The sequence below is a fragment of the Dipodomys spectabilis genome, unplaced genomic scaffold, assembly GCF_019054845.1.
Source record: "Dipodomys spectabilis isolate Male_0828 unplaced genomic scaffold, ASM1905484v1 ptg000076l, whole genome shotgun sequence".
In the NCBI taxonomy this organism is placed as follows: Eukaryota; Metazoa; Chordata; class Mammalia; order Rodentia; family Heteromyidae; genus Dipodomys; species Dipodomys spectabilis.
Window position 1 is genome coordinate 5,784,465 of NW_024870753.1, and position 24,220 is coordinate 5,808,684.

The 24,220-nt window shown below is 50.6% G+C and overlaps 1 protein-coding gene and 1 pseudogene across 7 annotated transcripts in view; one reads left to right on the forward strand and one right to left on the reverse strand.

The window, feature by feature from the left end:
- The window catches only part of Cep164 (centrosomal protein 164), a 60,124-nt gene that overhangs the window by 33,113 nt on the left and 2,791 nt on the right, over nucleotides 1-24,220 (forward strand). For 4 of the 7 annotated variants that reach the window (XM_042682921.1, XM_042682920.1, XM_042682926.1 and 1 more), the window contains 22 exons: nucleotides 128-520; nucleotides 1,814-1,891; nucleotides 3,888-3,980; nucleotides 8,018-8,103; nucleotides 8,690-8,860; nucleotides 9,122-9,265; nucleotides 13,113-13,322; nucleotides 15,964-16,095; nucleotides 16,174-16,390; nucleotides 17,273-17,368; nucleotides 17,578-17,709; nucleotides 17,998-18,120; nucleotides 19,073-19,216; nucleotides 19,620-19,703; nucleotides 19,842-19,910; nucleotides 20,179-20,354; nucleotides 20,704-20,824; nucleotides 21,112-21,176; nucleotides 21,616-21,823; nucleotides 22,392-22,499; nucleotides 22,727-22,838; nucleotides 23,287-23,640. In XM_042682921.1, coding sequence (XP_042538855.1) covers nucleotides 128-520; nucleotides 1,814-1,891; nucleotides 3,888-3,980; nucleotides 8,018-8,103; nucleotides 8,690-8,860; nucleotides 9,122-9,265; nucleotides 13,113-13,322; nucleotides 15,964-16,095; nucleotides 16,174-16,390; nucleotides 17,273-17,368; nucleotides 17,578-17,709; nucleotides 17,998-18,120; nucleotides 19,073-19,216; nucleotides 19,620-19,703; nucleotides 19,842-19,910; nucleotides 20,179-20,354; nucleotides 20,704-20,824; nucleotides 21,112-21,176; nucleotides 21,616-21,823; nucleotides 22,392-22,499; nucleotides 22,727-22,838; nucleotides 23,287-23,640 — 3,316 coding nt within the window. The remainder of the gene's footprint in view (nucleotides 1-127; nucleotides 521-1,813; nucleotides 1,892-3,887; nucleotides 3,981-8,017; nucleotides 8,104-8,689; nucleotides 8,861-9,121; nucleotides 9,266-13,112; nucleotides 13,323-15,963; nucleotides 16,096-16,173; nucleotides 16,391-17,272; nucleotides 17,369-17,577; nucleotides 17,710-17,997; nucleotides 18,121-19,072; nucleotides 19,217-19,619; nucleotides 19,704-19,841; nucleotides 19,911-20,178; nucleotides 20,355-20,703; nucleotides 20,825-21,111; nucleotides 21,177-21,615; nucleotides 21,824-22,391; nucleotides 22,500-22,726; nucleotides 22,839-23,286; nucleotides 23,641-24,220) is intronic. The other 3 variants (XM_042682922.1, XM_042682925.1, XM_042682923.1) reach the window with 3 other exon arrangements.
- Nucleotides 17,070-17,160, reverse strand: LOC122110438 (annotated as a pseudogene).

The window sequence follows — 24,220 nt, forward strand, 5'->3', positions numbered from 1 at the left end:
TTGGTTATTAGAAAACCACTGAGGTCAGAACTCAAACACAAATAGCACTGTGTGTTGTAGCATGTTGTTAAAATCCTCTCCTGCAACCCTTGTGCCTTCCTTTCTGATATGGCCTCTTCTTCCCTAGGACTCTCCAAGATCAAGCCAGCCAGAGGAGAAGAAGGATGTTTCTCTTGACCCAGACATTGCCAGGCCCCCCTCTCCTGGCAACCTCTTCAGCCAAGGTGCAGACAGCAGCCTGAGCGTTGCTGATGGCATTGAGCAAAAGGAAAGAGGGAGTCCTTGGCCCCCAGAAAAAGAAGAGGATGAGAAGACTGATCTTAGGGCTCCCATGAGTCCAGTGGTCTCTGGAACAAAGCATGGGGAGGACCAGCCTGCTCTAAAAAGCCCGCCTTCTAAAAAGAAGCCACTGGAAGATTTGGTAGATACAGGAGAGGAGGGTTCCAAGAGGGAAGAGGCAGTGAAGGAGGCCAAGAAGGAGGCTTCTGGCATGAAAGAGAGCGGATCTGATGCCAGCGGGGTATGTTATCGTGTCCCTCGGGCTCTTGCCCATTGTCACCCTCTGTTGCTCTCTCCAGCCCTGTACAGCTTCCTAGCTTCACGTCTTTATTACTGAGTCAGGGGCTTCCATTTATTTGCAGGTTCTGCACTGGGCTGTCAGCATCAGCCAGAACCTTTAATTGTGACAAATACGCCCAGACCCAGCAGGCTGTAAAACCTTGAATGAAACTGAAAACCTGCTGGCACTGGAAATTCAGAGTGGAAACCTGCTTTACTGTGGCCCCCTCCTAGGATTTTCATGACTCTCTTCTCCTACTTCCTCTTCCCTTTCCCTACCTCTGCTTTCTACTTCTAGACTTGGTTTGCTCTAGTATAAGTTCTTATAAGGAGGTGTGTGTATGTTTGTGTTTGTGTGTGTGTGTGTGTGTGTGTGTGTGTGCTCATGCATGCGTATATGCCTAGATGTAGGAAAGGGTGAAGGTTACCACAGTTGGGAGTGTTCTGCTCCAGCTTAGATAGCTTCCTTATATCTGTTTCTGTGTTTCTTTCTGGACCTTCACAGAACATGAAAGTGGTGCTTTCCCAAGGCAAGACCAGTAAACAAGGTGGACAGAAGTAGATCTAAATGAAGAGCCTTCAGCATTGTCAACTTTCCTACCCTTAATCTTGTTCTTCTAGGTAGACCGTGAGAGAATTTATTTAAAGAACATTTACTTCATAAAAAAGATACTATCCAAGTTTTTTGTTTTTTGTCCTGGGGCTTGAACTCAGGGCCTGGATGTTGTCCCTGATGAGCTTTTGTATTCAGCCACAGCTCTACTTCTGGCTTTTGTGGTGGTTAATTGGAGATAAGAGTCTCATGAACTTTCCTGCCTGGGGTAGCTTTGTACTGCAATATTCAGATCTCAGCCTCCAAAGTAGCTAGGATTACAGGTGTGAGTTACGGGTGCCTGGCTCATCACACTTTTTAGGATAGCACCAAATGTGTGCATTGCTGCCTTTTTTTGTGTGTGTGCTACTGGAGTTTGAACTTGAGAGCTCAAGTTCATACTGGTGTTTTACTGATGAACCAATGCCTCCAGACCTTTACTGCCAGCTTTTTATCCATCTCCAGTGCACTTGGCTTTCCTCACTTATGTCAGCTCTTGTTGATTTGATTCAGGGTATGGTTATTCATGTTGGGTAGGGTTCCCTGTCAGTGGGATGGTGCATGTCTTATGTTGGAACTGTGGCCTGATGGGAATACCCTGGATAGTGACACTGACCCTCTGTGCTTTACTCTAGGAATTTTTCCATGGTTCTGTCTCCCCAGGTGTCAGAGATCATGGGATATGTGAAGGAACATCTCTCAGACTCCATGGCCTCTGACCCCAAGTCTTTCCTTGGCCTGGTGAGTTTGCAGTAAGGGGAAGCAATATGGTGGGTGAATTTTTTGTCCTCAGGGTTAAATAAATAGTGTCACACAGCTAGTAAGTGGGCAAGTTAGGACTTAAATTTATGTCTCGTTAGCTATAGTTTCTTGAAGCATGACACTGTTGTTTTGCTGTGAGAAGGGTAGGGTAGGGCAGAGAACATAAAATAGAGTACATAAAATAGGAGTAACCACTAAATGTAGCAGTGTATTTCCTGTGAGATCATGTGATGAGCCTCAGAGTTCTAGCAGGACTAGTGCACAAACTGAGGGAGCCAATGTGTCTTTGGGATCACTGAGCTATGGTAAGGATGGGCCCTATGCTCTGGCCAGGAGGACTGCTGTAGTTTCTTTTTTTGCTTCTATAGTTTTCCTCTACTGGGGTTTGAACTCAGAGCTTCATCCTCTCAGCTTTCTTGCTTGCAGCTGATACTCTACCACCCAAGCCATGCCTCCAATCTAATTTTTTGCCGGTTAAGTGGAGATGGAGTCTTCCCCAGGCTGCTTCAGACTGTGAACCTTCAGGTCTGAGTCTCCTAAGTAGCTAGTATTACAGGCTGAGCCTCTGGTGCTTGACTTGTGGTTTTCCTTTTAAAGTTAAGGCTTTGTCCTGGACTGCCAGCATCCATGGTTTCTTTGTCTCAGACCTTCCACCCATCCTGCTATGTGCTGATTCTGTTTGCCAGGTCTCAGTCTAAGGGGAGGAGTTTCAGTGCTTTCTGGGCAAGCATTATCCTACAAGGCACCTCCATCTGTTTGGAGGAGGCAGATGACAGGGACGGGATTAGTGGAGAGGGTCAAGGATGAACAGCGATAATAGGAGGGGTGCACAGGAATTAGGCAGCTGTGTGTTCTGGCCCCACACTGAGCCTTGGGCTTAAGAGACAGATGGCAGCTGTATTAGGTGGCATAGGACTCAAACTGCAAGTAAAATACCACCAAAAATAAAAAAATTAAAAAAATTCAAAAGTCCCGCAAGCTAGGAAGAGAAAGAAAAAGTCATGTTGTTGGCAAAAGCCACACGTGAAGAATAGCCATGTCACCAAACTCTTGGAAGCAAGGGGGTCTAGCCCTTCCTGAAAAGATGGCATATAGCCAAAATATGCCCATCAGCATTTTTCTTCTTGAGAGTGACGAGAGGAGTCCGTGGACAGCAGGACCACACCTTATCTGGGCGTCCCGCCATTTATCAGGCTGATGACAGAACTGTCCCCATTAGATGCTGTCAGGTATCCAGCCTTCACTCAGGGAAGCATGGTTCTTAGGCTCAGAAGGGGTGGAAGGTGGCTGTGTGGTAGCTAAAGGGCAGCAAGGAGCTGGCCCTGGTATGAGCGCCTGCCGCCTGTCCCCAAGAGAAGCTTGTGGAGAAAGCACTGGTAATTAATCTCCATCATCCAGAAGGATACCTGTATGGGAAAGGGGGAAGGGATGAGCTGGAAAGAGCCCACCAGTCCTCATTTCCAAGCTGCCCACAGGTTTTTCGGCATTGCTGGTATCCTGGTTGGATACTGAGCAGGGAGAAACAGCCATAAAGTGACAGGCTTTGTAGCATGTGTCATGGGGGTCTGCCCCAGGGCCCATTTGACCCTAGCTTTGCTTCTCAGCTGGGTGACCTCAACTTATTTCTGCTTCTGTGAGAGGAGGACAAGAGTTTCAGTCTCATAGGGTTATTTTTTGTGCACTGTGAAAAGTTTTAAATGAATAGAAAAATTAAGGGAATTTCACTACTTTGCATTTATGATATTTTACAATACTTTCGTTCTCATATGTCTTTCAACCTAGTCACTTTAAAAATGAAATCAGTAGATGTGGACACTTAGCACAGTGCCTGGTACACAGTAGATGCTGTTCTGGAGGATTGATGTTAGCTGGGAGGGGGAGGAGGAGAGCCGGGGAGCAGGGAGGCAGGGTGGTGGGGTGGAAAGGCCCAGTGAGCTTACACTGTGACAGAGACAGAGCAGGCTTTTCTCCCCAGTCTCTCCAGGATTTTGGTTTTCGCAGCCGGATCTCAGAGCAGCTGTTAGATGGTGACATGCTATCCCCAGTCCTGGATAGAGCTTGCTGGGAGGTGAGTCTTTGGGTGTTGGGCTGGGCTGGTGCCTCATTTTTCCCTAACAGTCACTTTTTGGGATAACCCAGGGATGATTCCTGCCCAGTCACAGCATGCGTTCTCTTCCTTCTACTTCCATAAGCCACTGCACTGGGTATGCCTTTGATGACACTTCTCACCATTCCTGTTCTGTTTCTGCTGTGAATGAAAACGTTTCTCTCTGTGTATTTATCTCTTTATGTTTGTTCAGTGCCTGTAGATTGACCACCTGCTCATGCTCAGCACTGTGGGGATGGTCGATTTCAAGGCACTGCCCTGCCTGGCCCACCCATCCCGGCCCACCCATCCCTCTCAGCCTCATGCTCAGCCCACTGCCACTCGCTTTTCCTCAAACACATTCTCCAGCTCCATACTGCCTACCTGCTGTTGCCCCTTCTGCCCAGCAAACTCTTTCCTGGTCATGGAGGCTGACTTGTGATGCCGCTTCCGTTTCCTCCTTTGCTGTCCTTGAGACGTCTTAATTTATGTTGTGGATGTTTGCCTTCCCTGCCAGATGTGAGGTCAGTGTTTCCTGAGGACTTCTGGCACAAACAGGATGACTAAAACACAGACTCTGTCTTTAGGAGCCTAAGTTAAGAAGAGGTTTATTTTTTTCCTTGATGGATAGAAGAGGGATTTTGGCACCTGATGTCTGCAAGTTTCAGGGTTTGCCTTCACTTTGGTCTGGATCTTGAACAAAAATCTTTAAGCCAGGTGTTGTAATGCATGCCGGTAAGACCAGGCATTATAGAGAGGGAAGATGTAGAGTTCAAGGCCAGCCTAGGCAAAGTTAATGAGAAGCTCTCTCCAAAATGAAATAAAAGGGCTGGGAGTGTAGCTCAGTGGTAGAGCAGTTGCCTGGCAAACATGAGGATCTGGGTTCAATCCCTAGTACCAAAAACATCTTTTTGCCTCCTAGCTGAGCTAGGGATGGAGATGTAGTATTGTGAGCAGGTAAAGCCAGAGACTCAGGCTGTGCTTGATGCCTCCCCTTTCCAAACAATGCTGACCTGGCTGATTACTGTTACTTACCTGGCATTGCTGCTTTTTTCTGGGGCAAGAAGGTCTAAGGAATAGGTAAGCCTATTTAAAGGACCCTTTTCTGTGTATCTTCTATGCCATGGGAGCTCACTCAGTTTGCTGTGAAAATATAGAAGATGCAGTAAGAAGGGAGCAGACAGAAAGACCTGGTCTGCTGTAGCTCTAATCTGCCTGCTTATTTGCTTCTGCAGTTAGTGTTGAGCACTGGAGTTCTTTTTTTTTTTAATATATATATTTTTTTTATTGTAAAGCTACTATACAGAGGGTTACAGTTATATGAGTGAGGTTATGAGTACACTTCCTCTTGAACATTGTTACCCCCTCCATTGTTTTCCCCCTACCATCCCCTCCCTCCCTCCCTTCCCCGAGGTTCTTTTTTTTTTTTTTTTTTGATTGTGATTAAATGATTACATAATTTCAAAGTCACAAGTTCATTCTAACTTCCCTGGAGCAAATTGTCTACCACAGTCTGTAATATATAACAGTGTTCACATGTTATATACCATATTTGTGATCAGCAGCATGGGGATATTTAGTAGTGGTTCAACCAGATGAGCGGGAGTTCTTTGTTTCTTAAGTCCTGTTAGTTTTGTTGTATCACCTAACCTTTTGGATTTAGCATCCACTTATCAGGGAGACCATGTACCGTTTGTCTCTTCGTTCTTGGCTTACCTCGCTCAACATGATTCCTTCTAGCTCCATCCATTTCCCTGCAAATGCCATTATTTTGTCATTTCTAATGGCTGTATAATATTCCATTGTGTATAGATACCACAATTTTTGGATCCATTCATCTGTGGTGGGGCACCTAGGTTTAATATGTTTTTAATTGTAAAAATAGTGTACAGAGGGGTTACAGTACTTGGGCAAGGTAATGAGTACATTTCCTATCAGGCAGTGCTGCCTCTTCCCTTGTTTTTCCCCTACCTTCCCTGCTGCCCTCCCCCTGGAGTTCTTTTGACACAGCTTAAGTTCTCAATTTTTATCCCTTGTCCCGTGTGTGTGTGTGTGTGTGTGTGTGTGTGTGTGTGTGTGTGTGTGTGTGTGTGTGTGTGTGTGTGTGTGTGTGTGTATGTTCTTTTGACTCAGCTTAAGTTCTCAATTTGTGTGTGTGTGTGTGTGTGTGTGTGTGTGTGTGTGTGTGTGTGTGTAAGAGTCTCACAGACTTTCCTGCCCTGGCTGGCTTTGAACACTGGTCCCCAGATCACAGCCTAGGATTACAGGCTTGTGTGATTATTATTTATCCCTTGAAAAGTGAGAAAAGGAGCCATTTGATGAGCTTGTATGGTTTAGTGGTAAAGCCATGTTGTAAGTTGAACAATGGAAGGAGAAAGAGGTGGGGCAGGAGGGCTGCTTACCCCTGGCATTGTCTGCAGGCTCTGCCCAGGCTGATGGGATGAGGACTGGCAGCTCTGGCGGGGAGCCCTTCTGCTGCAGGCTCTGAGAGGCGCTCACAGGAGGCATTGCTATTTTTAATGTAATTTGGGGGAGCTGGGTTTTAGTTCAAGCTCTGCCCTTCCTCGTCCATCCAGATGGCAGAGTCAGCCACAGCTGCTGGGGCTCAGGCTGCCAGTGGAGAGGTGTGGGGGGTGGTGGGCACGGGGCTGGGGACCCCATGGGGAAGACGGAGTGAACTGTCTCCTATTCTGCCTCTCCTGTTGACCCTTGTGTCCCAGAACAGACGGGGCTCCCGTTGCTGTGGCAGAAGGAGTGTGGGTCTTAGAATGGGGACCAGCACTGGCAAAGCCTGTTCTTTTTCCTTATTGCTGTAGGCTAGTGGAGAGGAAGAGGCATCTGAGGAGAAGCTAACATTTGTGGCGTGCCTTCTTCAGCTCAGGAGTCAGGGTTCATGTACATGATCTCATTTAATCCTCACACGGGAGCAGTGGGCTTCTCTCCCATTGTACAGTGGAGGAGTTGGCCTTCTAGGCAGGAAGTGCTAGAACGAAGAATGGCCCAGGCTGATTACATCACTGTACCCTTGCGGGAGATATTTGCCATCATTAAGAATTCGCTCTCACTTGCTCTCACTGTCTTTTTCTCATCAGCTTGCTAAGTTTGCCTAGATACCAAGACTTAAAATAAGCTTTGGGGTTTTATTTTTGAATGGATGATATAATCCTAGACTGGAAAAGGGGACATTCTGGTCTACTAATGGGACCCATGTCCCTAGGCAAGCCTGGAATGGGGCAGTAAAGAGAATGTCACTGTGTCCTCCCCTTCCTGGTGCTGGCTGGAGACCTTTTGGTTTGGGGCACAGCTTTCTCTTTCTTCATTAAGATCCCTGCTCTTCAGATTTATTCTTTTCTAATGTTCTTGCCTGCTGTCTTCAGTCTTCCCACTTAAATTCAGCACCCTGTATATTGTTGATACTGCTGACCTAGACCTCTTTGGATTTGGGGTGCTCATGGATAGCTGTTCTTTGCAGTTAGCACTGCAGGTTTCCGGTACTGGGAAGCCAGGATTTCTTCTTTTTATTTTGGTCAGTTGTGGATCTTGAACCCAGAGCCTGGGCATTGTCCTTGAACCCTTTGGCACTCTCTACCACTTTGAGCCACAGCACTGCTTCCAGTTTTATGGTGGTTAATTGGAGATGAGAGGCTTATAGAACTTTCCTGCCTGGGCTGGCTTTGAACCACGGTCCTCAGATCTCAGCCTCCTGAGTAGCTGGGATTACAGGGTGTGAGCCACTAGCGCCCAGCTCCAGGATTATTTCTTTATGTGTGTTCTCTTTCTGTCCCTGGGTTCTGACCCTGTGTGCAGTGGCTGTGATCATCTGCCCCCTGCTTCAGCTATAAGCCTGAGGCTTAGCTGGAGCTCATAGAGCTGCATTTCACAGCTCTATGAGTCTTCTGTTCAGTGTCCCCTGGGACCTTGTCTTCTCCAGGGCTCCTTCTCAGTGCAGCTAAGTGTGGGATCCAGCAGGGCAATCCAGACTCCTCTAATGTCCACTTTCCACTGCTTCTTGCCTGCAGGCCCAGGGGATAGGAAGACAAGAGCAGGATGACAGCCAGTCCAGCCCAGGAGAGCCGCAAAGCAAGGAATCCAAAGGCTTGAAGAGGTACAGTACATGGGAGGCAGCTCTCAGGGACTAGAGGGAGAGAGACAGACAGAGACACTGAGACTGACTGGGGCTCCCTGCTTCTCAACCTGAGCTACAGTGGAGAGGAGCTCCTCCAGGAGGAGAGGAACTCTCCTGATAGGAGAGAGACTTCCCCAGTCGGAGAGGGACCTCCCCACCCCCGGAAGTGGAACAAAATAGTCATCCTTTTCTTGAACCTTAGAAAGCTCTCTGTATCTTCACTTCCTTAGTGCTGCAGTCTCATGCATTTTCTGTAGACTGACCACATGAGCCTGGTCTCCACTAGCTCTTCCATCCCTCTCTGGCCCAGTGATGATGAACTCCAGGAGTGGACCTATGTGAGCATGTCCACCGTTCCTGGTTCCAGCAGACTATCGAGGGAGCTGAGTCTTGAGCTTAGGAGAGTGTCTCCTTGCTGCACATCCAACTGCTGTGCCTTGCAGCTCTGTGTGGGTGTGGGGACAGATGGGGGCTGGCTGAGGAGAGACCAACCCAGGGACCACTGTCCTCCCAATCCTACTCACCACACAGAGGGTCCTGACTGCTGCTCTGTTGGCCGAACCAGGTTATCGCCTCCTCTTCTGCATGGGCAGCGGTTCCACAGTCCCCTCCACAGCGAGGCCAGTGATGAGGGTTCTTTGCAGATCCCCAAGGAGCAGCCTGAGTGTAACGGCTCTGAGGAGCCTGCGGAGCACTCTGTAGCCAGTCCCAGCCCACTGGTGGTGTCCCTCCACAGGTGAGGATGAAAGAGAAGGGCCCCAGGGTGGTGGTGGCCCCCTGTGTGTTGCTGGGGTGTACACTGGAGCTGGGCCGCGAGAGGGAGGTGAAAACAGCCATAGGAGAGGCCACAAGGGGAGGGAGGCTGGAGTCGGAGGTAGGAAAGCCTTCTGGGGTTGTCCTGCTCAGCTCATCCCCACCACAGGTCTTTCACCTCCAATGAGGCGCTAATTGAACCTCTTGCCTTCCTACTGGCTTTAACCTCCTTATTTCTCTCAAGGGAGCAGGCCCCAAGCCCACCTTCTCTCGAGAGGGTCAAGGAGCAGCAGCACTCCCAGGCCAAGGAGCTGGGCCCTGGGCAGGAAGAGGCCAAGGAGCCTAAGAAGGTGGTGGTCAGCCCCACCCCGCCACTCTCTCCAGAGGTGTAAGGGCCACTTTTATGTGTCTTCTTGTCCCTATTGTGTGTGGATGGCTTGAGTGCTGCCCATTCCCTTTTGTTGTTGGTTTGGGAGGTGATACTGTGGCTCGGCCCCAGAGTGCAGCACAGGGGGAGATGAGTGCATCCTTGTGCCCTGTGTCCCTCCTGAGAGCCAGCAGCTGTCACCGTCACTGATCCTTGTCTTGGGTTAGTTTAGGTCCTGGGACTCTTGGTCAGGATCCCAGGTATGAGAGTAGACAAAGACAGACCTTCTGGCTCATTAGCAGAAACCTGGTCAATCATGTTGCAAATACTAACTTTTCTTTTTAAATCATTTTTGTTGAGGTTTATAAATTGGAACTATACCATTCAGTAATGGTTGTCTGCTTGTGTGTGTACCACACAGCAGCCACTCAGGTTAGTGACACACAAATTGTTTCCATCTCTCTGGAAAGTTTCCTCATTCCCTTCTTCATCCACTCACTCTGGTCTCACTGCTCTGGCTTCCATCCTGTAGGCTGATTTTTCCAGTTTTCTGCCTTCATATAGATGGAATGTGCTGGGACTGGGAAATGTGTTGGGTTCAGAGCTCAGTGTGTTTTTGATTTACTTACATTGGGTCAGGCACTGTGGCAGTTTAGAAGTCATCAAGCTTCTTTCTTCACACTTGCTTTTTTTTTTCTTTGCCAGTCCTGGGGCTTGAACTCAGGGCCTGTGTGTTGTCTTTGGGCTTTATTGCTCAAAGCTAGTGGTCTACGCTTGAACCACAGGTTCACTTCTGGCTTTTTGCTGACTAGTTAGCAGTAAGAATCTTACAGATTTTCCTACCCAGGCTAGCTCTAACCTCTAGAGCAGCTAGGATTATACGCATAGGCCATCAATACCCATCCTTTCATACTTCCTTTGCTTGCCTCTTGTTTAGATAGGACATGGAGGCTCAGGGAAGTGACAGGATTTGGAGGTTACAGCACTAGTCACTAGCAGAGTTAGGACTAGACCCTACTTCTGGTTTCTGGTGTATAGCCAGTGAACTTTCTTCACGGAGGAAGACCAGTGCTGGAATTTATTCCTACCCTCCTCTGTGAATGAGAGCTACAAGGCCTTGTTCCTACACTGATGATGAATAAGGATGTGTCACCAAGGATTGCCAGACACTGGTGCTTTCTCACATCCTCATGTAGTCACCATGACACTTAAGGAGTAGTGGCCATATTTTCAGATGGCACTATATCCTGCAATGAAAGCCATGACCCACAGAGCCAGGTGGCTCCCCAGGTCTCCTTGCTGACTGTTGACAGGCAGAGCAGGGCACTTTCCATGAGGAGAGAAGAGAGAGAAGCCTCAGAAAGAGGACAGGCTAGGCAGAGGCCAGAGGGCTGTCTTCCCTGGACCCCTGGAGGGGAGCCCCAAGCGCCAGCTTCTCCCCAGGTATCTTGGCTGCTTGGCGCCTTGACTTTGTGTTTCCTCCTCAGTCTGACAATGCTGTCTCTGTTAGGGTTTCCGGATACTTTCCCTGACCCTGCCAGCCCGGTTTATCCCATTCCTGCCTTTCCTAATAAGTACTTCAGGCCTAGTAACTTGCTTGTTATTAATGTTGGTAAGTGTTTTAGGGTCCAGTTGGTTTTCAGAGTATTTGGGGAAGTACTTGTGTCTGACAGCCAAATCAGGGGGGTTAGGAGCAGAGCACGTGCTCATGAGGGCAGGGCCAGGCCATGTAGCCAGAAGACTGAGACACGGGGGACCATGAAGGCCCTCCCTTTTATCACCTTAGCATCTTGACCAGGATTTGCAGCGAACTGGTAGGTGAGTCCAGTCACTGAGTTGAATATGACAGGAGACAAGTTCTCTGATTCTTACTCAGCGTTAATGGAAATCCCCGCTTGAGGACACTCCTGGGGTACCATTTCTCCTTCCTTCCTCTTCATCCCTGCATTCCCATCTTCCTTTCCTTCATTGGTGTGTCTCTGAGCGACTTGCAGAGCCTCTGCTGTCCTTGTCATGGTTAGAAACGGGCTCACTGAGGCTGATACCTGAGGGGTTGGCCTAGAAACCTTCCTGACTCTTTCCCATAGAGTCCCATTTTCTTCTAGATCTTTCAAGAATAGTTCAGTGCTTTGGACCTAAGTGGGGTGTTTGGGTGTCTTTCAAATAACAGAGGAGGGAGGACACAACTCTGTTAGCCTGTGTGCCAGGTGCATGGATGGGTTCACTAGTGGCAGGGCACGTGCTGCCGCTGATGCCCTTCTTCCCGCACCATCCATCCCTGGGCTCCACATAGCTGCACAGCCCGCAAGGGAGTCAGACATTAAGAGGTACCATCACAGGGAAAAAAGATGTTTTCAGCCAAGGTTGGAAATGAGTTGGGGGGTTGATGAGGCGGAGAGCTGTGGTGGTGGTGGTGGGGTGACCCTTTCCAAAGGCAGCATCTCAGAGGAGATGGCAGCCACATCGCTTATGTCTGAATCAGTGAAGCTGTGGGTGGGGACTCAGAGGAAGCCAGGATTTGGCAGGAGGGAGGAGACCAAGTTGGGAGCTGAAAAGAATTGAAGGTATGCCTCGAGACTCTTTCTGGTCTGAGTTCTGCTTTTAGGAAAGGGGGAAGGAGGAGTCTTAATGGTGTTCCAGCTTCTTTTGTAGCCTCTTCTGTTTTCTTCTCTCTGACCTCAAGGGGCTACAGTAGGATTCCCAAGCTCAGTTTTTTGTTTGCAGAACTGAGGACCAAAATCAGAGCCTTGGCACTTGCCAGGCATGTGTTCTTCCACTGAACTAAAACCCCAACCCCTAAACTTTTTTTTTTCTTCCTTCTGTTCTTCTGATCTCCTGCCTACTCACTTCTGTCTGCTGCTGTGCCAAACTGGGGGGAGACAATGATTGGCTCCCCCTGTTTGACTGTTGCTCAGTCCCCTTTGATTCAGGCCTTGCATACATGTTCCTAAGCCACTGTGCCAGCCTGAAGTGTCCGAGGCACCATGCAAGAAGTGTGCTGGCTGTGTGCCAAGATCAATTTCTAACACAAGGCTTAGAGACCCAGCAGTGCCAACACCTACTGCCTTTTAAGAGGGTCACCCTGGCAGGTGAATACTTTATCTTGCTTAGGCCTTTGTTGTTCAAAATGTTCTCAGATGTTCACTTGGGTATTTCTTTCAGGAACCAGAAACAAGCAAAATGACAGTCCTTATTACTCTGTAAACAGCTTGTAAAGTGTACCATTATCCCTTACCACTCACCTGTGCATTCAGGTCAACTCTGACTTTCTTTCGCCTATTTCTAAGCCTTTAACTTTTAATAAGTGAAAATCTCCTGCCATTTTTAGCTCAATAAAGAGTCTGGCTCCCTTGGTGCAAGGGAGGGGAGTTTGCTACAGCTCCATCAGCTCATATGCATTGACTTGGCCTGCTCAGTTTGGGAGGCAATGAGCAGTCTCTGGGAACTATTTTTGATTTGCTGGCATGGGTCTCAAGTGGTGGTCAGGGCTCTCGTGGAGGAGACATGGATACAGGGCTATGAGCCATTCTGGAGAAGAATCTGTTAGGGCCAGAGCTTCACATTCTCTGCTGCCAGCTCTTGACACAGTTTTAGGTTTTAAGCTCAGGCCACAACTTACCAAGTCTACTGAGAGCCAGTTATGGCTCTCAGCCCTCACTCAGCCTTTGCGTCTTACCCTCTTGGGGGGAGGGAGGGAGGGATTGTCCTGTATAATAGATGTTGACTGTATCTGATTGTCTGTCTTTTTGTGGCCTGATTTGCATTTGAGACCCTTGTCTATGGACCCTCCATTGGGGTTCTCTCTATGATGTTCTGTCGCTGAGTGGATATTAGCAGTGTGCTGATGAGCTGCTGCCTCTCTCTGCAGGCTGTCCACAGAACCTGCTGTTCCCCTAAAGTGGCTCTCAATGGTTGCACTGAAGGCCACGGGAGAGGCAGTGGCCGAGGACCTTGAGGACCATCAGAGGCAGCTGCTGGAATTGCAGCAAGAGAAGATCCAGCAGCTGCGGGAGAAGCTGCAGCGGGAGGAGGAAGAGGAGATGTGCCAGCTTCGCCAGCAGAAGGAGAAGACCCTCAGGTCCTGCTCTTGCCCTGCAGAGTGATGTGGGGTGCAGGGACCCCCTCCTCCTCCTGGTCTTCACTGGGATGCTCCTAGACCTTAGTCAATACTTTCCCTGGTATCTTATCGATTTCCCCAGTTGCAGGAGATCCTGGGAAATACTTTTTTTTTTTCCTGTGCTAGAATAAAAATCAGAGCACTATTAGTTCAGAAGAAAGGTCAAATGGACATAGTCGAGAGAGTGAGCAAACTGTCACAGTCCAAGGGTGGGAAAGGAGCTCGAAAAAACAGTAATGTATTCGTTGACAATTTAGACAGATTATCTAAGAGTGGTAGAGAATTACTAGTTTTAGATATACAGAGCAGAGAATGGATAAAACATTTATGCCTAATTTGGAAAAAAGAAAGCCCAGGAACAATCTCCTTAGTGCAGCACAGGGTATGCAGATCCAACGTCCTTCTGTCATACATAGCACGCTCCTCCACATGACTAAACACTGGGGCTGGGGCTATTCAAGCTAGGGGTAACTCAGTTTACCTTATGATGGGACACTTTGGAGGTAGTCCTGCTGGCTCTTCTATCTTCCTGACCTTTGGTCTGGAGCTGTATTTTCCGTACCCCTTCCCCCATCCTGCATCCAGAGGGGAGAGTCTCCTATGAGCACTGTCAGTGTGTAGTAGAGACTGTCCTGCCAGAACGATCTAACTTGGGGCCTGTAAATGGCAGCACTTGGATTTATTTTCAGTTGAAATCAATATAGTTTCAGTTAGTCTCAACTAAGTAATGTCGCTGTGGGTAAAACCTTGCTTGGTTCTCCTTAAAGCAGAATCTCGTTTCTGTTTGCACTGGAGCCTTTCTGAGGGGTGGGGCCTCCTCTCTGCTATTCGGAAGCTTCCACTGGGCAACAGAAAGCCACAACTGATTTTGTAACAAATGTTTTCTTTTCTTTTTTTTTTTAAGTGAAGCAAGTAGGCTAGACCCTCAGTTGGTTTAGTTGTAAAATGGAGAGATTAGACTTCACCTTTAATATTCCTGCCAGCTCCAACATCTGTGTGTACATTTAACCATGGGAAGAAGAGGAAGTGTTTCTAGGGAGCCTAGAAGGAGGGATTTTTGCTTGGCTTAGATTTTCTTAGAGTAGTGGTGTTGATAACTTGCAATGCAGGATATTATCCTAAATCTTCTTCGGCTTTGGAATTTTCTGTAGAGCTTTTCAAAGAAATTGGCTTCAGACTCATGAGGGCTTTGTTTTGTTTTGTTTGAGACAGGATCTTGCTATATATAGCTGAAGATAGCTTCAAACATTTTGTCTTCCTTTCTTCTTCCTGAGGGCTAGGATTGCAGGTATATACCACTATACTTGGCTTAAACTGTGATTATTTCTTTGCCAGTTCTGAGGCTTGAACTCGGGGCCTGGGCACTGTTAGTTAGTTGGAGATAAGAGTCTTAAGTGCTTTCTTGCTTGGTCTGGCTTTGAACCATGTTCCTCAGATCTCTGCCTCCTTAGTAGCCAGGGTTACAGGCGTGAGCCACCAGTGCCCAGCTCCAACTGTGTTTTTCTTAGCATTAAATTCCTTGAGTGCACAGCATGTATCCCTTGATCTTTTGGGGCTTAAAAAAATTATTGTTTGTGAAAGCAGGAGTATGTCTGCTCTGGATGGAAATACTGACCGCTATCATTGGTCTGTAAATCAGATTTCTTTCCTGGATAATCAAGGCTTCTTTATGGTCTGGGGCTGGATAATTGTGTTCAAAGAAGCACATTTATTGAACATCTACGTCATTTACTGTGTCTAGTATTGGGATATAGCAGATTTTAAGATGAGACTTTTGCACTAAAGAAGCTCTTATATCTGTAAAGAGAGCAAAGATAGAAAAGCTTAATTCTGATGCACTATGGTGCATGATATAGGGTGGAATGGGATAGAAGGGTCTATATATGCAGTGTGATAGAGAAAGGATAAATTGAAGTATCACCAAGAGCAGAGGCCAAGAGGTAAGGCCGAATGTTCTGGGTGGAGATGGTGACATGGTACCTAAAACAGCCAGGAGACTGGGGAGTGGAAGAATGTGGATCCAGAGTCAGGTTGAGGTGGATGTAGAATTCTTTGAATAATGTCATGCTAAGAACAACCTGCAGGCAGAGGAGAGCCAGGGACCCAGCAGCCTGTTATGTGCTTCCATGGAGTTTCCGGCCTCTCATTGCCCTAGGAAGGCAACATGGGGAGACAGCATGGACCCAGAGGCTGAAGATAGACCTAACTGTAAGATACGATGCTTTACAGTCAAGCTTGTAGTGCTCTTAGCGGCAGGGAGGCAGGGACTCGGAGTAGATCAGGAAAGGCCTCTGGTTCCTCCAAAAACCCACCTTGCAGCTGGGCATCGGTGGCTCATACCTGTAATCCTAGCTACTCAGGAGGCTGAGATCTGAGGATTGTGGTTCAAAGCCAGCCTGTGCAGGAAAAGCTGTGAAACTCTTACCTCCAATAAACCACCAGAAAACCAGAAGTGGTACTGTGGCTCAAGTTGTAGAGTGCTAGCCTTGAACTGAAGTGCTGAGGGGCAGCGCCCAGGCCCAGAGTTCAAGTCCCTTGATCGACAAAACAAAAAACAAAACAAAAAAACAGAAAAAAACCCTACCTTGCTGTTTGTGCTTAGTGCCCTGAAGGAGCAGCTGCAGAAAGCTGCTGAGGAAGAGGAGGCTCTGATGAGAGAGGAGGAAGGTCGAAGGCTGTCCCAGCTTCGAGCCCAAGTTCAATCCAGTGCAGAAGCAGATGAGGACCGAATGAGGTAAGAACATACTGGAAGCTTCCTGGCACCCAGAGGGGCCCATGCACAGCGTGGGCCCATTGCGTTCTGTCTGCCCAGAGCCGAGCAGGAGGCTTTACTGCAGAGGCTGAGAGAAGAGGCAGCATCCCAGGAGAAGGCTGAGAGGGCTGGCCTGGAAAAGAAAAGCAGGCAGGCGCTGGAGCAGCTCAGGGAGGAGCTGGAGGCTTCGGAGAGGAGAGCTTGTGCTGTCTTGAAAGCTGAGAACGAGTTGGCTCTGCAGCAGTTGAAGGAGCAGCTGGAAGCGGAAAGAAAAGAAGTGAGTCAAATGGGGGCAGCCCCACCCCCAGCTCAGGTTGCCTGAAGAGAGACCAGGGGGCCAGAGGAAGGGGAGCTGGGAGATAGGCTGGGAGAGTGAGAGCTGGCTGGACCCATTACCTAGTGGACCTCACTGGGCTCAGGGAAGATGCTGGCCTGGCCTTCCTGGCAGGACACGGCAGGGTGCAATAGGCCTCCTTGGGGAAGGGTTGGATCGTGGTAGCAGCCGGGGGTTGTCAGTGGCAGAGAGGAGGCAGAGACTGGACAGCATGTGTCCAGTGGATTTGGGACACTTCCCAGGCCGGAGGACTGGAGATGAGGGTGCCCTGACCCTGTCCCTGCAGGGCAGCAGCCCACACGTCTTTCTCTGGCCTTCTTCCCTGCCTTGGAATGGGAGGGACCTCCCTTTTGTCCTTACTCCCTGTCCCTCTAGCTTCCCGTTTGTACCTCCAGAACACAAGCTGAAGTAGCAGGCCTTGCAAAATTGTTCTTCTGGTGAGGAGGGAGTTAGAAGAACTGCAGCTAGATAGGGCTGCTAAAATCTCCAGCCCTCCCAAGCTTGATGGCTCACTGTGTTCCTGTAGCTAGCCTGGACCTGCCGCCCGAGGTGTCCTCCACCTGCAGGGTGCGCCCCTGAGCCAGCCGCAGACTTAGGAACTGAGTTCTTTTATTATTATTTAAAAAATATGGAACACTTCAAAAGTTTGCGTGTCACCCTTGGCGCGGGGGCCATGCTAATCTCCAATTTTAGTATATTTGCTGCCAAAGTGAGCCCCTGAGTTATTTTCAAAGAGCAGAGACGTGCCTGCTATTCCCCTTGGCCTCTTATCTTGTGGGGGCGGGGGGGGGGGCAGGGGTTCCTCATGTGCTGCTTTCCTCACAGGCCTCTGTTGCTTCCCAGGCGGTGGCAAGGCTAGAGAGAGAGCACAGTGCCGAGCTGGAGCGGCTCCAGTCCTTGCTGGAAGCTAAGCACCAGGAGGTGAGACATGGCCAATTTGGCCTGAGGGGGCCAAGCCTGGGCATCCTAGGATCCCCTTTCTCACTGGTGTGGAGAGAGCTCAACCCCAGCTCTGGCCACTGTGGAGCAAGCCTCCCTTTCCCCTTAAGCCTTGGGGGTGCTTGCTTGATCCCCAGGCATGAGTCCCTGCATGGTGGGTCACACTGCTCCATGTGCTGGTCCCTTCTCAGATGGTCTCTGGCCTCCAGAAGAAGATAGAGGAAGTTCAACAGAAAGAAGAGGTTCATCTGGGGGAGAACCTTGGGTGGGCAGAGCAGAGAGCTCACCAGAAGGCTCACCAGGTGATTGAGTATGAGCAAGAGGTGAGTACTGGTCTGTGGGCTTAGTTCTGATCCATTGAGCCATCCAGCCTCAGTGCCCAGCAGCTCAGTGGGAGCTGGCATTTCTGGTTCCATCACTCAAGGCCAGGTCCTCCATTCCCAGCCCTGTACACCTCAGGGAGGTAGCGCTGAGGTACAGCCATTCTTGTGCCTTGGTGCTGTGTGTGATAATAGGCCAGGGACACTGTCAGGTACCTGGAAGACGGGGCCGTGGGTGCTGTCCACCCTGCATCATGCATGTTGCATTCCTGCTGCTTCCCTCCCCTACAGCTCAGCAGCCTCCTGCGAGAGAAGCGCCAGGAAGTGGAGAGGGAACACGAGAGGAAGATGGACAAGATGAAGGAGGAGCACCAGCAAGTGATGGCCCAGGCCAGAGAGTGGTATGAAGTCGAGGTAGCTCTGCCACACCCCTGGTATGCGTGTGTACACGCGCCTCTGCACACCGTTCTGGGGGTACTTGCCAGCTGGCTACGGGGCAGATGGAGGGACCAGCCATGGTCAGGGACTCTGAGACCTTCCTCATGCGACCCTGCAGTGGGGAAGTCACTGTTTGGCTTTTTACTAAAAACACCCCTCCCCGAGGGGTGCATCCAGTGGTTGTAACAGCTGACAGACCCTGCATGCCAGGTGCCGCTCCAGGCTTTTAGGCATCCTATCCTGTTTGTCCTCATGGTGGCCTTGGGAAGTGGGCACTGTCATTACCTCACCGTCAAAGGCCTGGAGAACCCAGGCAACTTCCTAAGATCACACCCACTGACACATAAAAGAGCAAGGACTCTGCCACAGCTGTCCCAAAGCCCTTTGTCACTCCAGCACCATGCTACTAGGGGGCAGGAAATACTGATTGTCAAGAGCCAAACAGTATTTAGGAAACGTCTGCCCAGCTTTATGTTTGGCCGGAGGGTTGAGTGGACTCAAGTCAATTTGGTTTGCTTGCATTGGAGGTAGTGGGGCAGAGTGAGGTGGTGACTTTCGCCCACTGCTTGACCCCCATGGAGTCTTAGAGACTCTACTTCAGTACCTGGAATCTATATCCAGACTTGTTCTGTAATCTTCTAGGGAAGAAATGGTCCTATGATGAAATTTTGCCATGTCTCTTCCCTGACCAATTCTGACCTTGCTAAAGTCCAGTGCTAATTGACTAATTGCTGCATGGGGGCTTCCGTCATGGCGTCTGGCCAACATCATCTGCAGCTGTGGGGAGGAGGGCAGTGGGGGGACGCAGAGCCGACGATGACTCTGACCTTGTAGATTCCCAGGGCTGCCGTGTGGGGAAGACTTGATTTTCAGGGTGTGAGGAGAGGAGCCCCTGCGGGCTCTCACTGGCATCCTGCTCTCTTTGCAGGAGAGGAAGCAGCGTGCTGACCTCCTGGGACACCTGACTGGGGAACTCGAGCGCCTGCAACGGGTCCACGAGCGGGAGTTAGAGACGGTGAGGCAGCAGCAGGACCAGCAGCTGGAGGACTTGCGGCACCGGTACCGGGAGCAGGTGAGGCCCGGGCTGGGTCGTTCCTCAGCCATCTCCAGGCTGGGGATTGATGCGGGTGCAGCCTCAGGACTGGCATCTCACAGTGGCCGTGTCTGAGCTTGGGGACATCTTTGCGCCTTTGTTTTCTGGGCCCTGGAGCATGCCCAGGCTTCGAAGGGACGGTGAGCCCCCTCTGGGGTGGGCGGGGGAGACAGGCAGGGTGTGTGTGGCAGGTTTGAGTCTCCTTGCCCTCCGAGTTGGCAAGGCGGGGTGCTTTCCTAGGCTGCGGGACACAGTGGGAGGAGGCAAGGCCTGAGCCTGCCTGGAAGTTATGGTGTGCCACGGTGAGTGAGGAGCCTCCTGCTCCTTACCTAATGCTTTATGCTCTTTCCATATCTATTTCTTTCATTACACTTCTGGGCAGGAAAGGAAACTTCAAGATTTAGAGATGGAACTTAAAACCAGAAGTAAGGATGTCAAGGCCAGATTGGCTCAGCTGAGTGTCCAGGTGAGCACGTTAGATAGATAGATGGGACCTGGCTCAGGGCAGCCTGGAGTACAGAATCTGAGTCTCTGGAGAGGCCAGGCCTGCACCCCAGCCTGGGGCTCTGCAATCATCCCAGGGCCCATCTCTGTATTTCCTCAGGAGGAGACTGTACGGAAGGAGGAGCAGCAGCTGCTGGATGTGCAGAGGCGGGCTGCTCTGGAGAGAGAGGTCTGTCTGCCTTCCCTTCCCTTTGTTTTCCTCTGTAACCCATGTTGTGTTCACCTGCAGTGTGTGGGACACTGGGTCCAAACTCTGTTGTCCCATATTTCACAAATCATGCTAATCTGTGGAACACATCTTGGGAATCTCAAGGTGTTGGGCTCAAGTGGGAAGCTAGGGGCTTCCAGACCCTGCAGACCCCTCACCCCAGTAGCTTCAGTGGCTCCGGCCTTGCCCTTTGTATCCCTGGGTGTTCTATCTTTCCCTCTGCTCCCAGGAAGCCACAATCACCCGGCAGCACCTGGAGGAAGCAAAGAAGGAGCACATGCATTTGTTGGAGTCAAAGCGACAGCTCCGAAGAGGGTTAGAGGAGCTGCGGGCCCACAAGTTGGATCTGGAGGCCCAAGTGGATCTGTTGCAGGCACAGAGTCAGAGGCTGCAGAAGCTCGTCAGGTGGAGAGGCCCCTACAGCTAGCCTTCTACCACCTCCTGCCCCTACAGCTAGCCTTCTGCCACGTCCTATCCCTATAGCTAGCCTTCTACCGCCTCCTGCCCCTACAACTAGCCTTCTACCACCTCCTATCCCTGCAGCCAGCCTCCTACCACCTCCAGTATCATCTTTGCCTACTTCCACTCAGGCCCTATCATTGTGGCCCAATTAGCAGAGATCAGGGAGGGCCCAATGTGGAAGCTAGCCCTCAGCCCTGCCTCGTGGGAGGGCGGGCATCAAGATGATCCCAGTCAGTGGCCCTCCACCCCATGACTGTGCCTCACAGCTCTGCCTTTTCCCTTCCCACCATAGCAGCCTGGAGGCTGAAGCTCAGAGGAAGAAGGACATCTTGAAACAACTGGCAGTTGAGGAAAGTAATGCTTCCTCACACTTTGAGCCAGAACTCCGCACTGAGGACCTGAGGAAATCCCTTGTGAGCCAGGGGGATGAAGTGGGGGTGGGTGGGGAGGAGGGGGAGGATTAGGAGTGGGGGGTGTCAGGAGGGGGCCTGGCTCTGCTCTGTTAGGACTTGGCCTTCTGTTCTCCACCTCCTGCCCTCTTCACCAATGAGATGGTTATATCTCTAACTGAAGAGGATTTGGTCTCTGGCAGAGCCGTTTCCTTGTCTAGGGTACTGGGAGGGGCTTTAAGGTCTTTAGCTTGTAGGGGGTTGTTTTTGTCTCCCTCAGTGGGTCTTTTCTACCATATGTCTGTCCATAGAACCAGACCCAGGAAATGTCTGCTCTCTCCCAGAGCAAGGAGGAGACTGGCCCGTCCATGGACAGGTGAGGTCTTACAGCCTGTCATATTCTGGGGTGAGAGGTACCATGGGGCAGGGGGTGTGAGTGACCACCTCACCACAGAGCCAAAGTGACAGTAACTACTAGTGGTGCTGGGCTCAAAAGGGAGGCCTAGGGATGGACGAATATTCTCTGCCAAGCCAAACTGCTGCCCCTACTGACCTCTGGCTGAGGGTCAGATTGCTGGGAGTGTGGTGTGTGTCTACAGGCACAGGCACAGTCCCTCTTAGAGTCAGGGTTGGAGATAGATAGTCCCAATGTGTCCCATCTGAAGGTATTTAGCAGGGGCATCCCTGCATGCACGCTGCCCAGCCCAGTAGCTACTGTGTGTGATCGGTGAATGTTTGCTGGAGGTGTGTTCCTGTGACCCAGGGCAAAGTTCTTCCTGTCTCCCCTCTTCCTCTCCGCTGCCTGTCCTCCACAGCGTCCGGCACTACCTCTCTGCCGAGGGCGTAGCTGTCCGTAATGCCAGGGAATTCCTAGTGCGGCAGACACGTTCCATGCGGAAGCGGCAGACGGCCCTGAAAGCTGCCCAGCAGCACTGGCACCACGAACTGGCGGGGACCCCGGAGGTGGCCGAAGACCCGCCTGGTGCCACAGTCCTGGAAGACGTGCGCAAGAACCTAGAGGAGGTCAGGAGCCTGGAGCAGAGCCCACTGATCCACACTGAGGGGGGTGGCCCTCACCTTTGGGTTCTCCAAAGGTATGGCAGTGCAGTAGCGCAAACACCTTCTTTCATTGTGAGTGGTTTGGACTTCATGTTACCCATACATAAAATACCAGGTGATACAAAGTCTATGCTCCACAGTGAGAAACACTTCTGATCCCAAGCATCTTGGATAAGGGACGTTCAACTGCTATGTATTACAATGCAGTTTTCCAGATGTGGAGTATGACTGAGGTTGGAGGATTTGATCAGTGAAAATCTTTTGGACACAAAAGTATCTCAGCATTAGATTATTTGGTCTTGGGCCACTGTCTTTCTTATCTGTGCTCTCTGCATGGCATGCTGCCACTCCTGGCTGGTGTGGGCATGAAACGTGGGTTGAAACGTGTAACACACCCTCTGATTTAGTTCTCATGACCTGATGCAAAGTAGTCTTTTTCATACGAGCAGCCTCATTGAGGTGATTTGTTCCTGAGCATTGAGCCAATGTCTGCGCAGTGTGTCACCTCTCCTCTCTTTCTCCCTGGCTGCAGGAGACCAAGCAATTGGATGAGATGAAGTCCATCATGCGGAGAGGCCATGACCTCCTGAAGAAGAAGGAAGAGAAGTTGAATCAGCTGGAGTCCTCTCTTGTGGAGGAGGTGGCTTCATCTCCCTCTGCTGCTCCTGGAGTGGGGTTGGGTTCTTGGTCCTGGATTAGATGGATTTGGGCCTCTAGGGCCCAGAATTGGTGGCAGCTTGGCCTTTTGGCTGGTGAAACAGCCTTGCTGCCTGTTGTTTGCTGACCCATCGGTGCCCCAGAGAGAAAGGGTAGCAGGTAGAAGGCACGTGGGAAGGGGCGGCACTAACAGCTGCTTCTGCCCATCAGGCCTCAGATGAGGACACCCTGAGGGGAGCCTCCACCAAGAAGGTGACCTTCGACCTCAGTGACACAGAAGACACTAACAGTGAGAGCTCTGAATCGTGTTTTCTGGCTCGGGGTAAGTGGTGGACGGAGGAGGGAGAGGCAGGGTGAAGCCTCCAGTGTCTGGGAAGAGTGGGGAGTGTGGGGGACATATGTCCAAATAGCATTGCCTAGCCCTACAGGGTAGATGGGTGAGCTGGTAGCATGAGGCCTAGAAGGCCAAGGAAAACCTTTGGGGTGCTGCAGAACACAGTAGACTATGCCTCTCCTAGGCTTCCTGGAGACCCCCTGCCCCCTGCCCCCTGCCCTCTATTCTCTGGCCTGCAGGCCGGGCAGGGTCTTCTCCCTTCCTTATCTCCCCGCTGGGCCCCCGCCCTGGGGCCTGCACTGTCTGGAACACAGAAGCCCTGCTATCCCTCTGTCCCTTCATGAGGCTGAGGGACACCAGCTAGTGCTGAGTGCCAACTGGACTTCCCAGAGCCCTGACCCGAGTCCTTCCTCACCATCTGCCTCTTTCTTTCCAGACACCCCGACTCCCAATCCCATTGCCTCCAACAAGATCAATTACCTGAGCAGCTCGCTCCAGCGGATCAGCAGTGAGCTCAACAGTGTCCTCGGTGTGCTGGGAAGCTTCAACTCTCAGCCTGTGCCTGTCTTAACCTCCTCCCCAGCTCCATTCTCACCCCGCTCCTGCAAGAGTGCCTCCAGTCCTGCCTATGCTTCCCTGACTAGAGCCTCATCCCTATCCTCCAGTTCACCCACGTCCACCCAGTGGGCCTGGGCCCGGGGCCCGGGCCCTGGGCCCAGGCCCACTTCATGTAGCAGTGCTCAATCAGTGGATGACTTCCTGCTGGAGAAATGGCGCAAGTATTTTCCCTGTGAGTCTCCCTTGGCCCCACTGTTTCTGGGCTGTGCCTCGCCGTCTCCTCTTCCTCTTCCCTTTCCTATTCTTTTACTCTTTTTTTCTTCTTACCTTGCTCTCAACTTTGAGCCATTGGCTCTCTCTGTGGTCCCTGGCAACGAAGACCTTGCTAGAATCCTGCAGCCGAGGCTCTGTGGGCCAGGTGGCATCATGTGGAGGCGGGGCTGCTTGGGCTTCACTGTGGTTTCTAGAGCTCAGCAGAGCATGAAAGACCATTGTCATCACCATAATGGCTATCATCTTGTGCAGTATATTATGTGTGTGTCTAGTTACATAGATATGCATATACAGGTACACATACACATATTTTTAACTTAGACCATGTCCTAATTCTCTGAGGTGGTAATTTATCCCCATTTTACAGACCTATGGTAAGGCTCAGTAAGTACCTGGGTTTTGACCCCATTTCTGTGTGAATCCAGGATTCTGCTCATCATCCCTTGGCTGTATGGCTTCCCCTGGTCACGGGGCCTAGCTTCCTCCCTCGGTCTCATTCCTTGCTGAGGAACGCGAGAAACATCAAAAACAGTCATTTG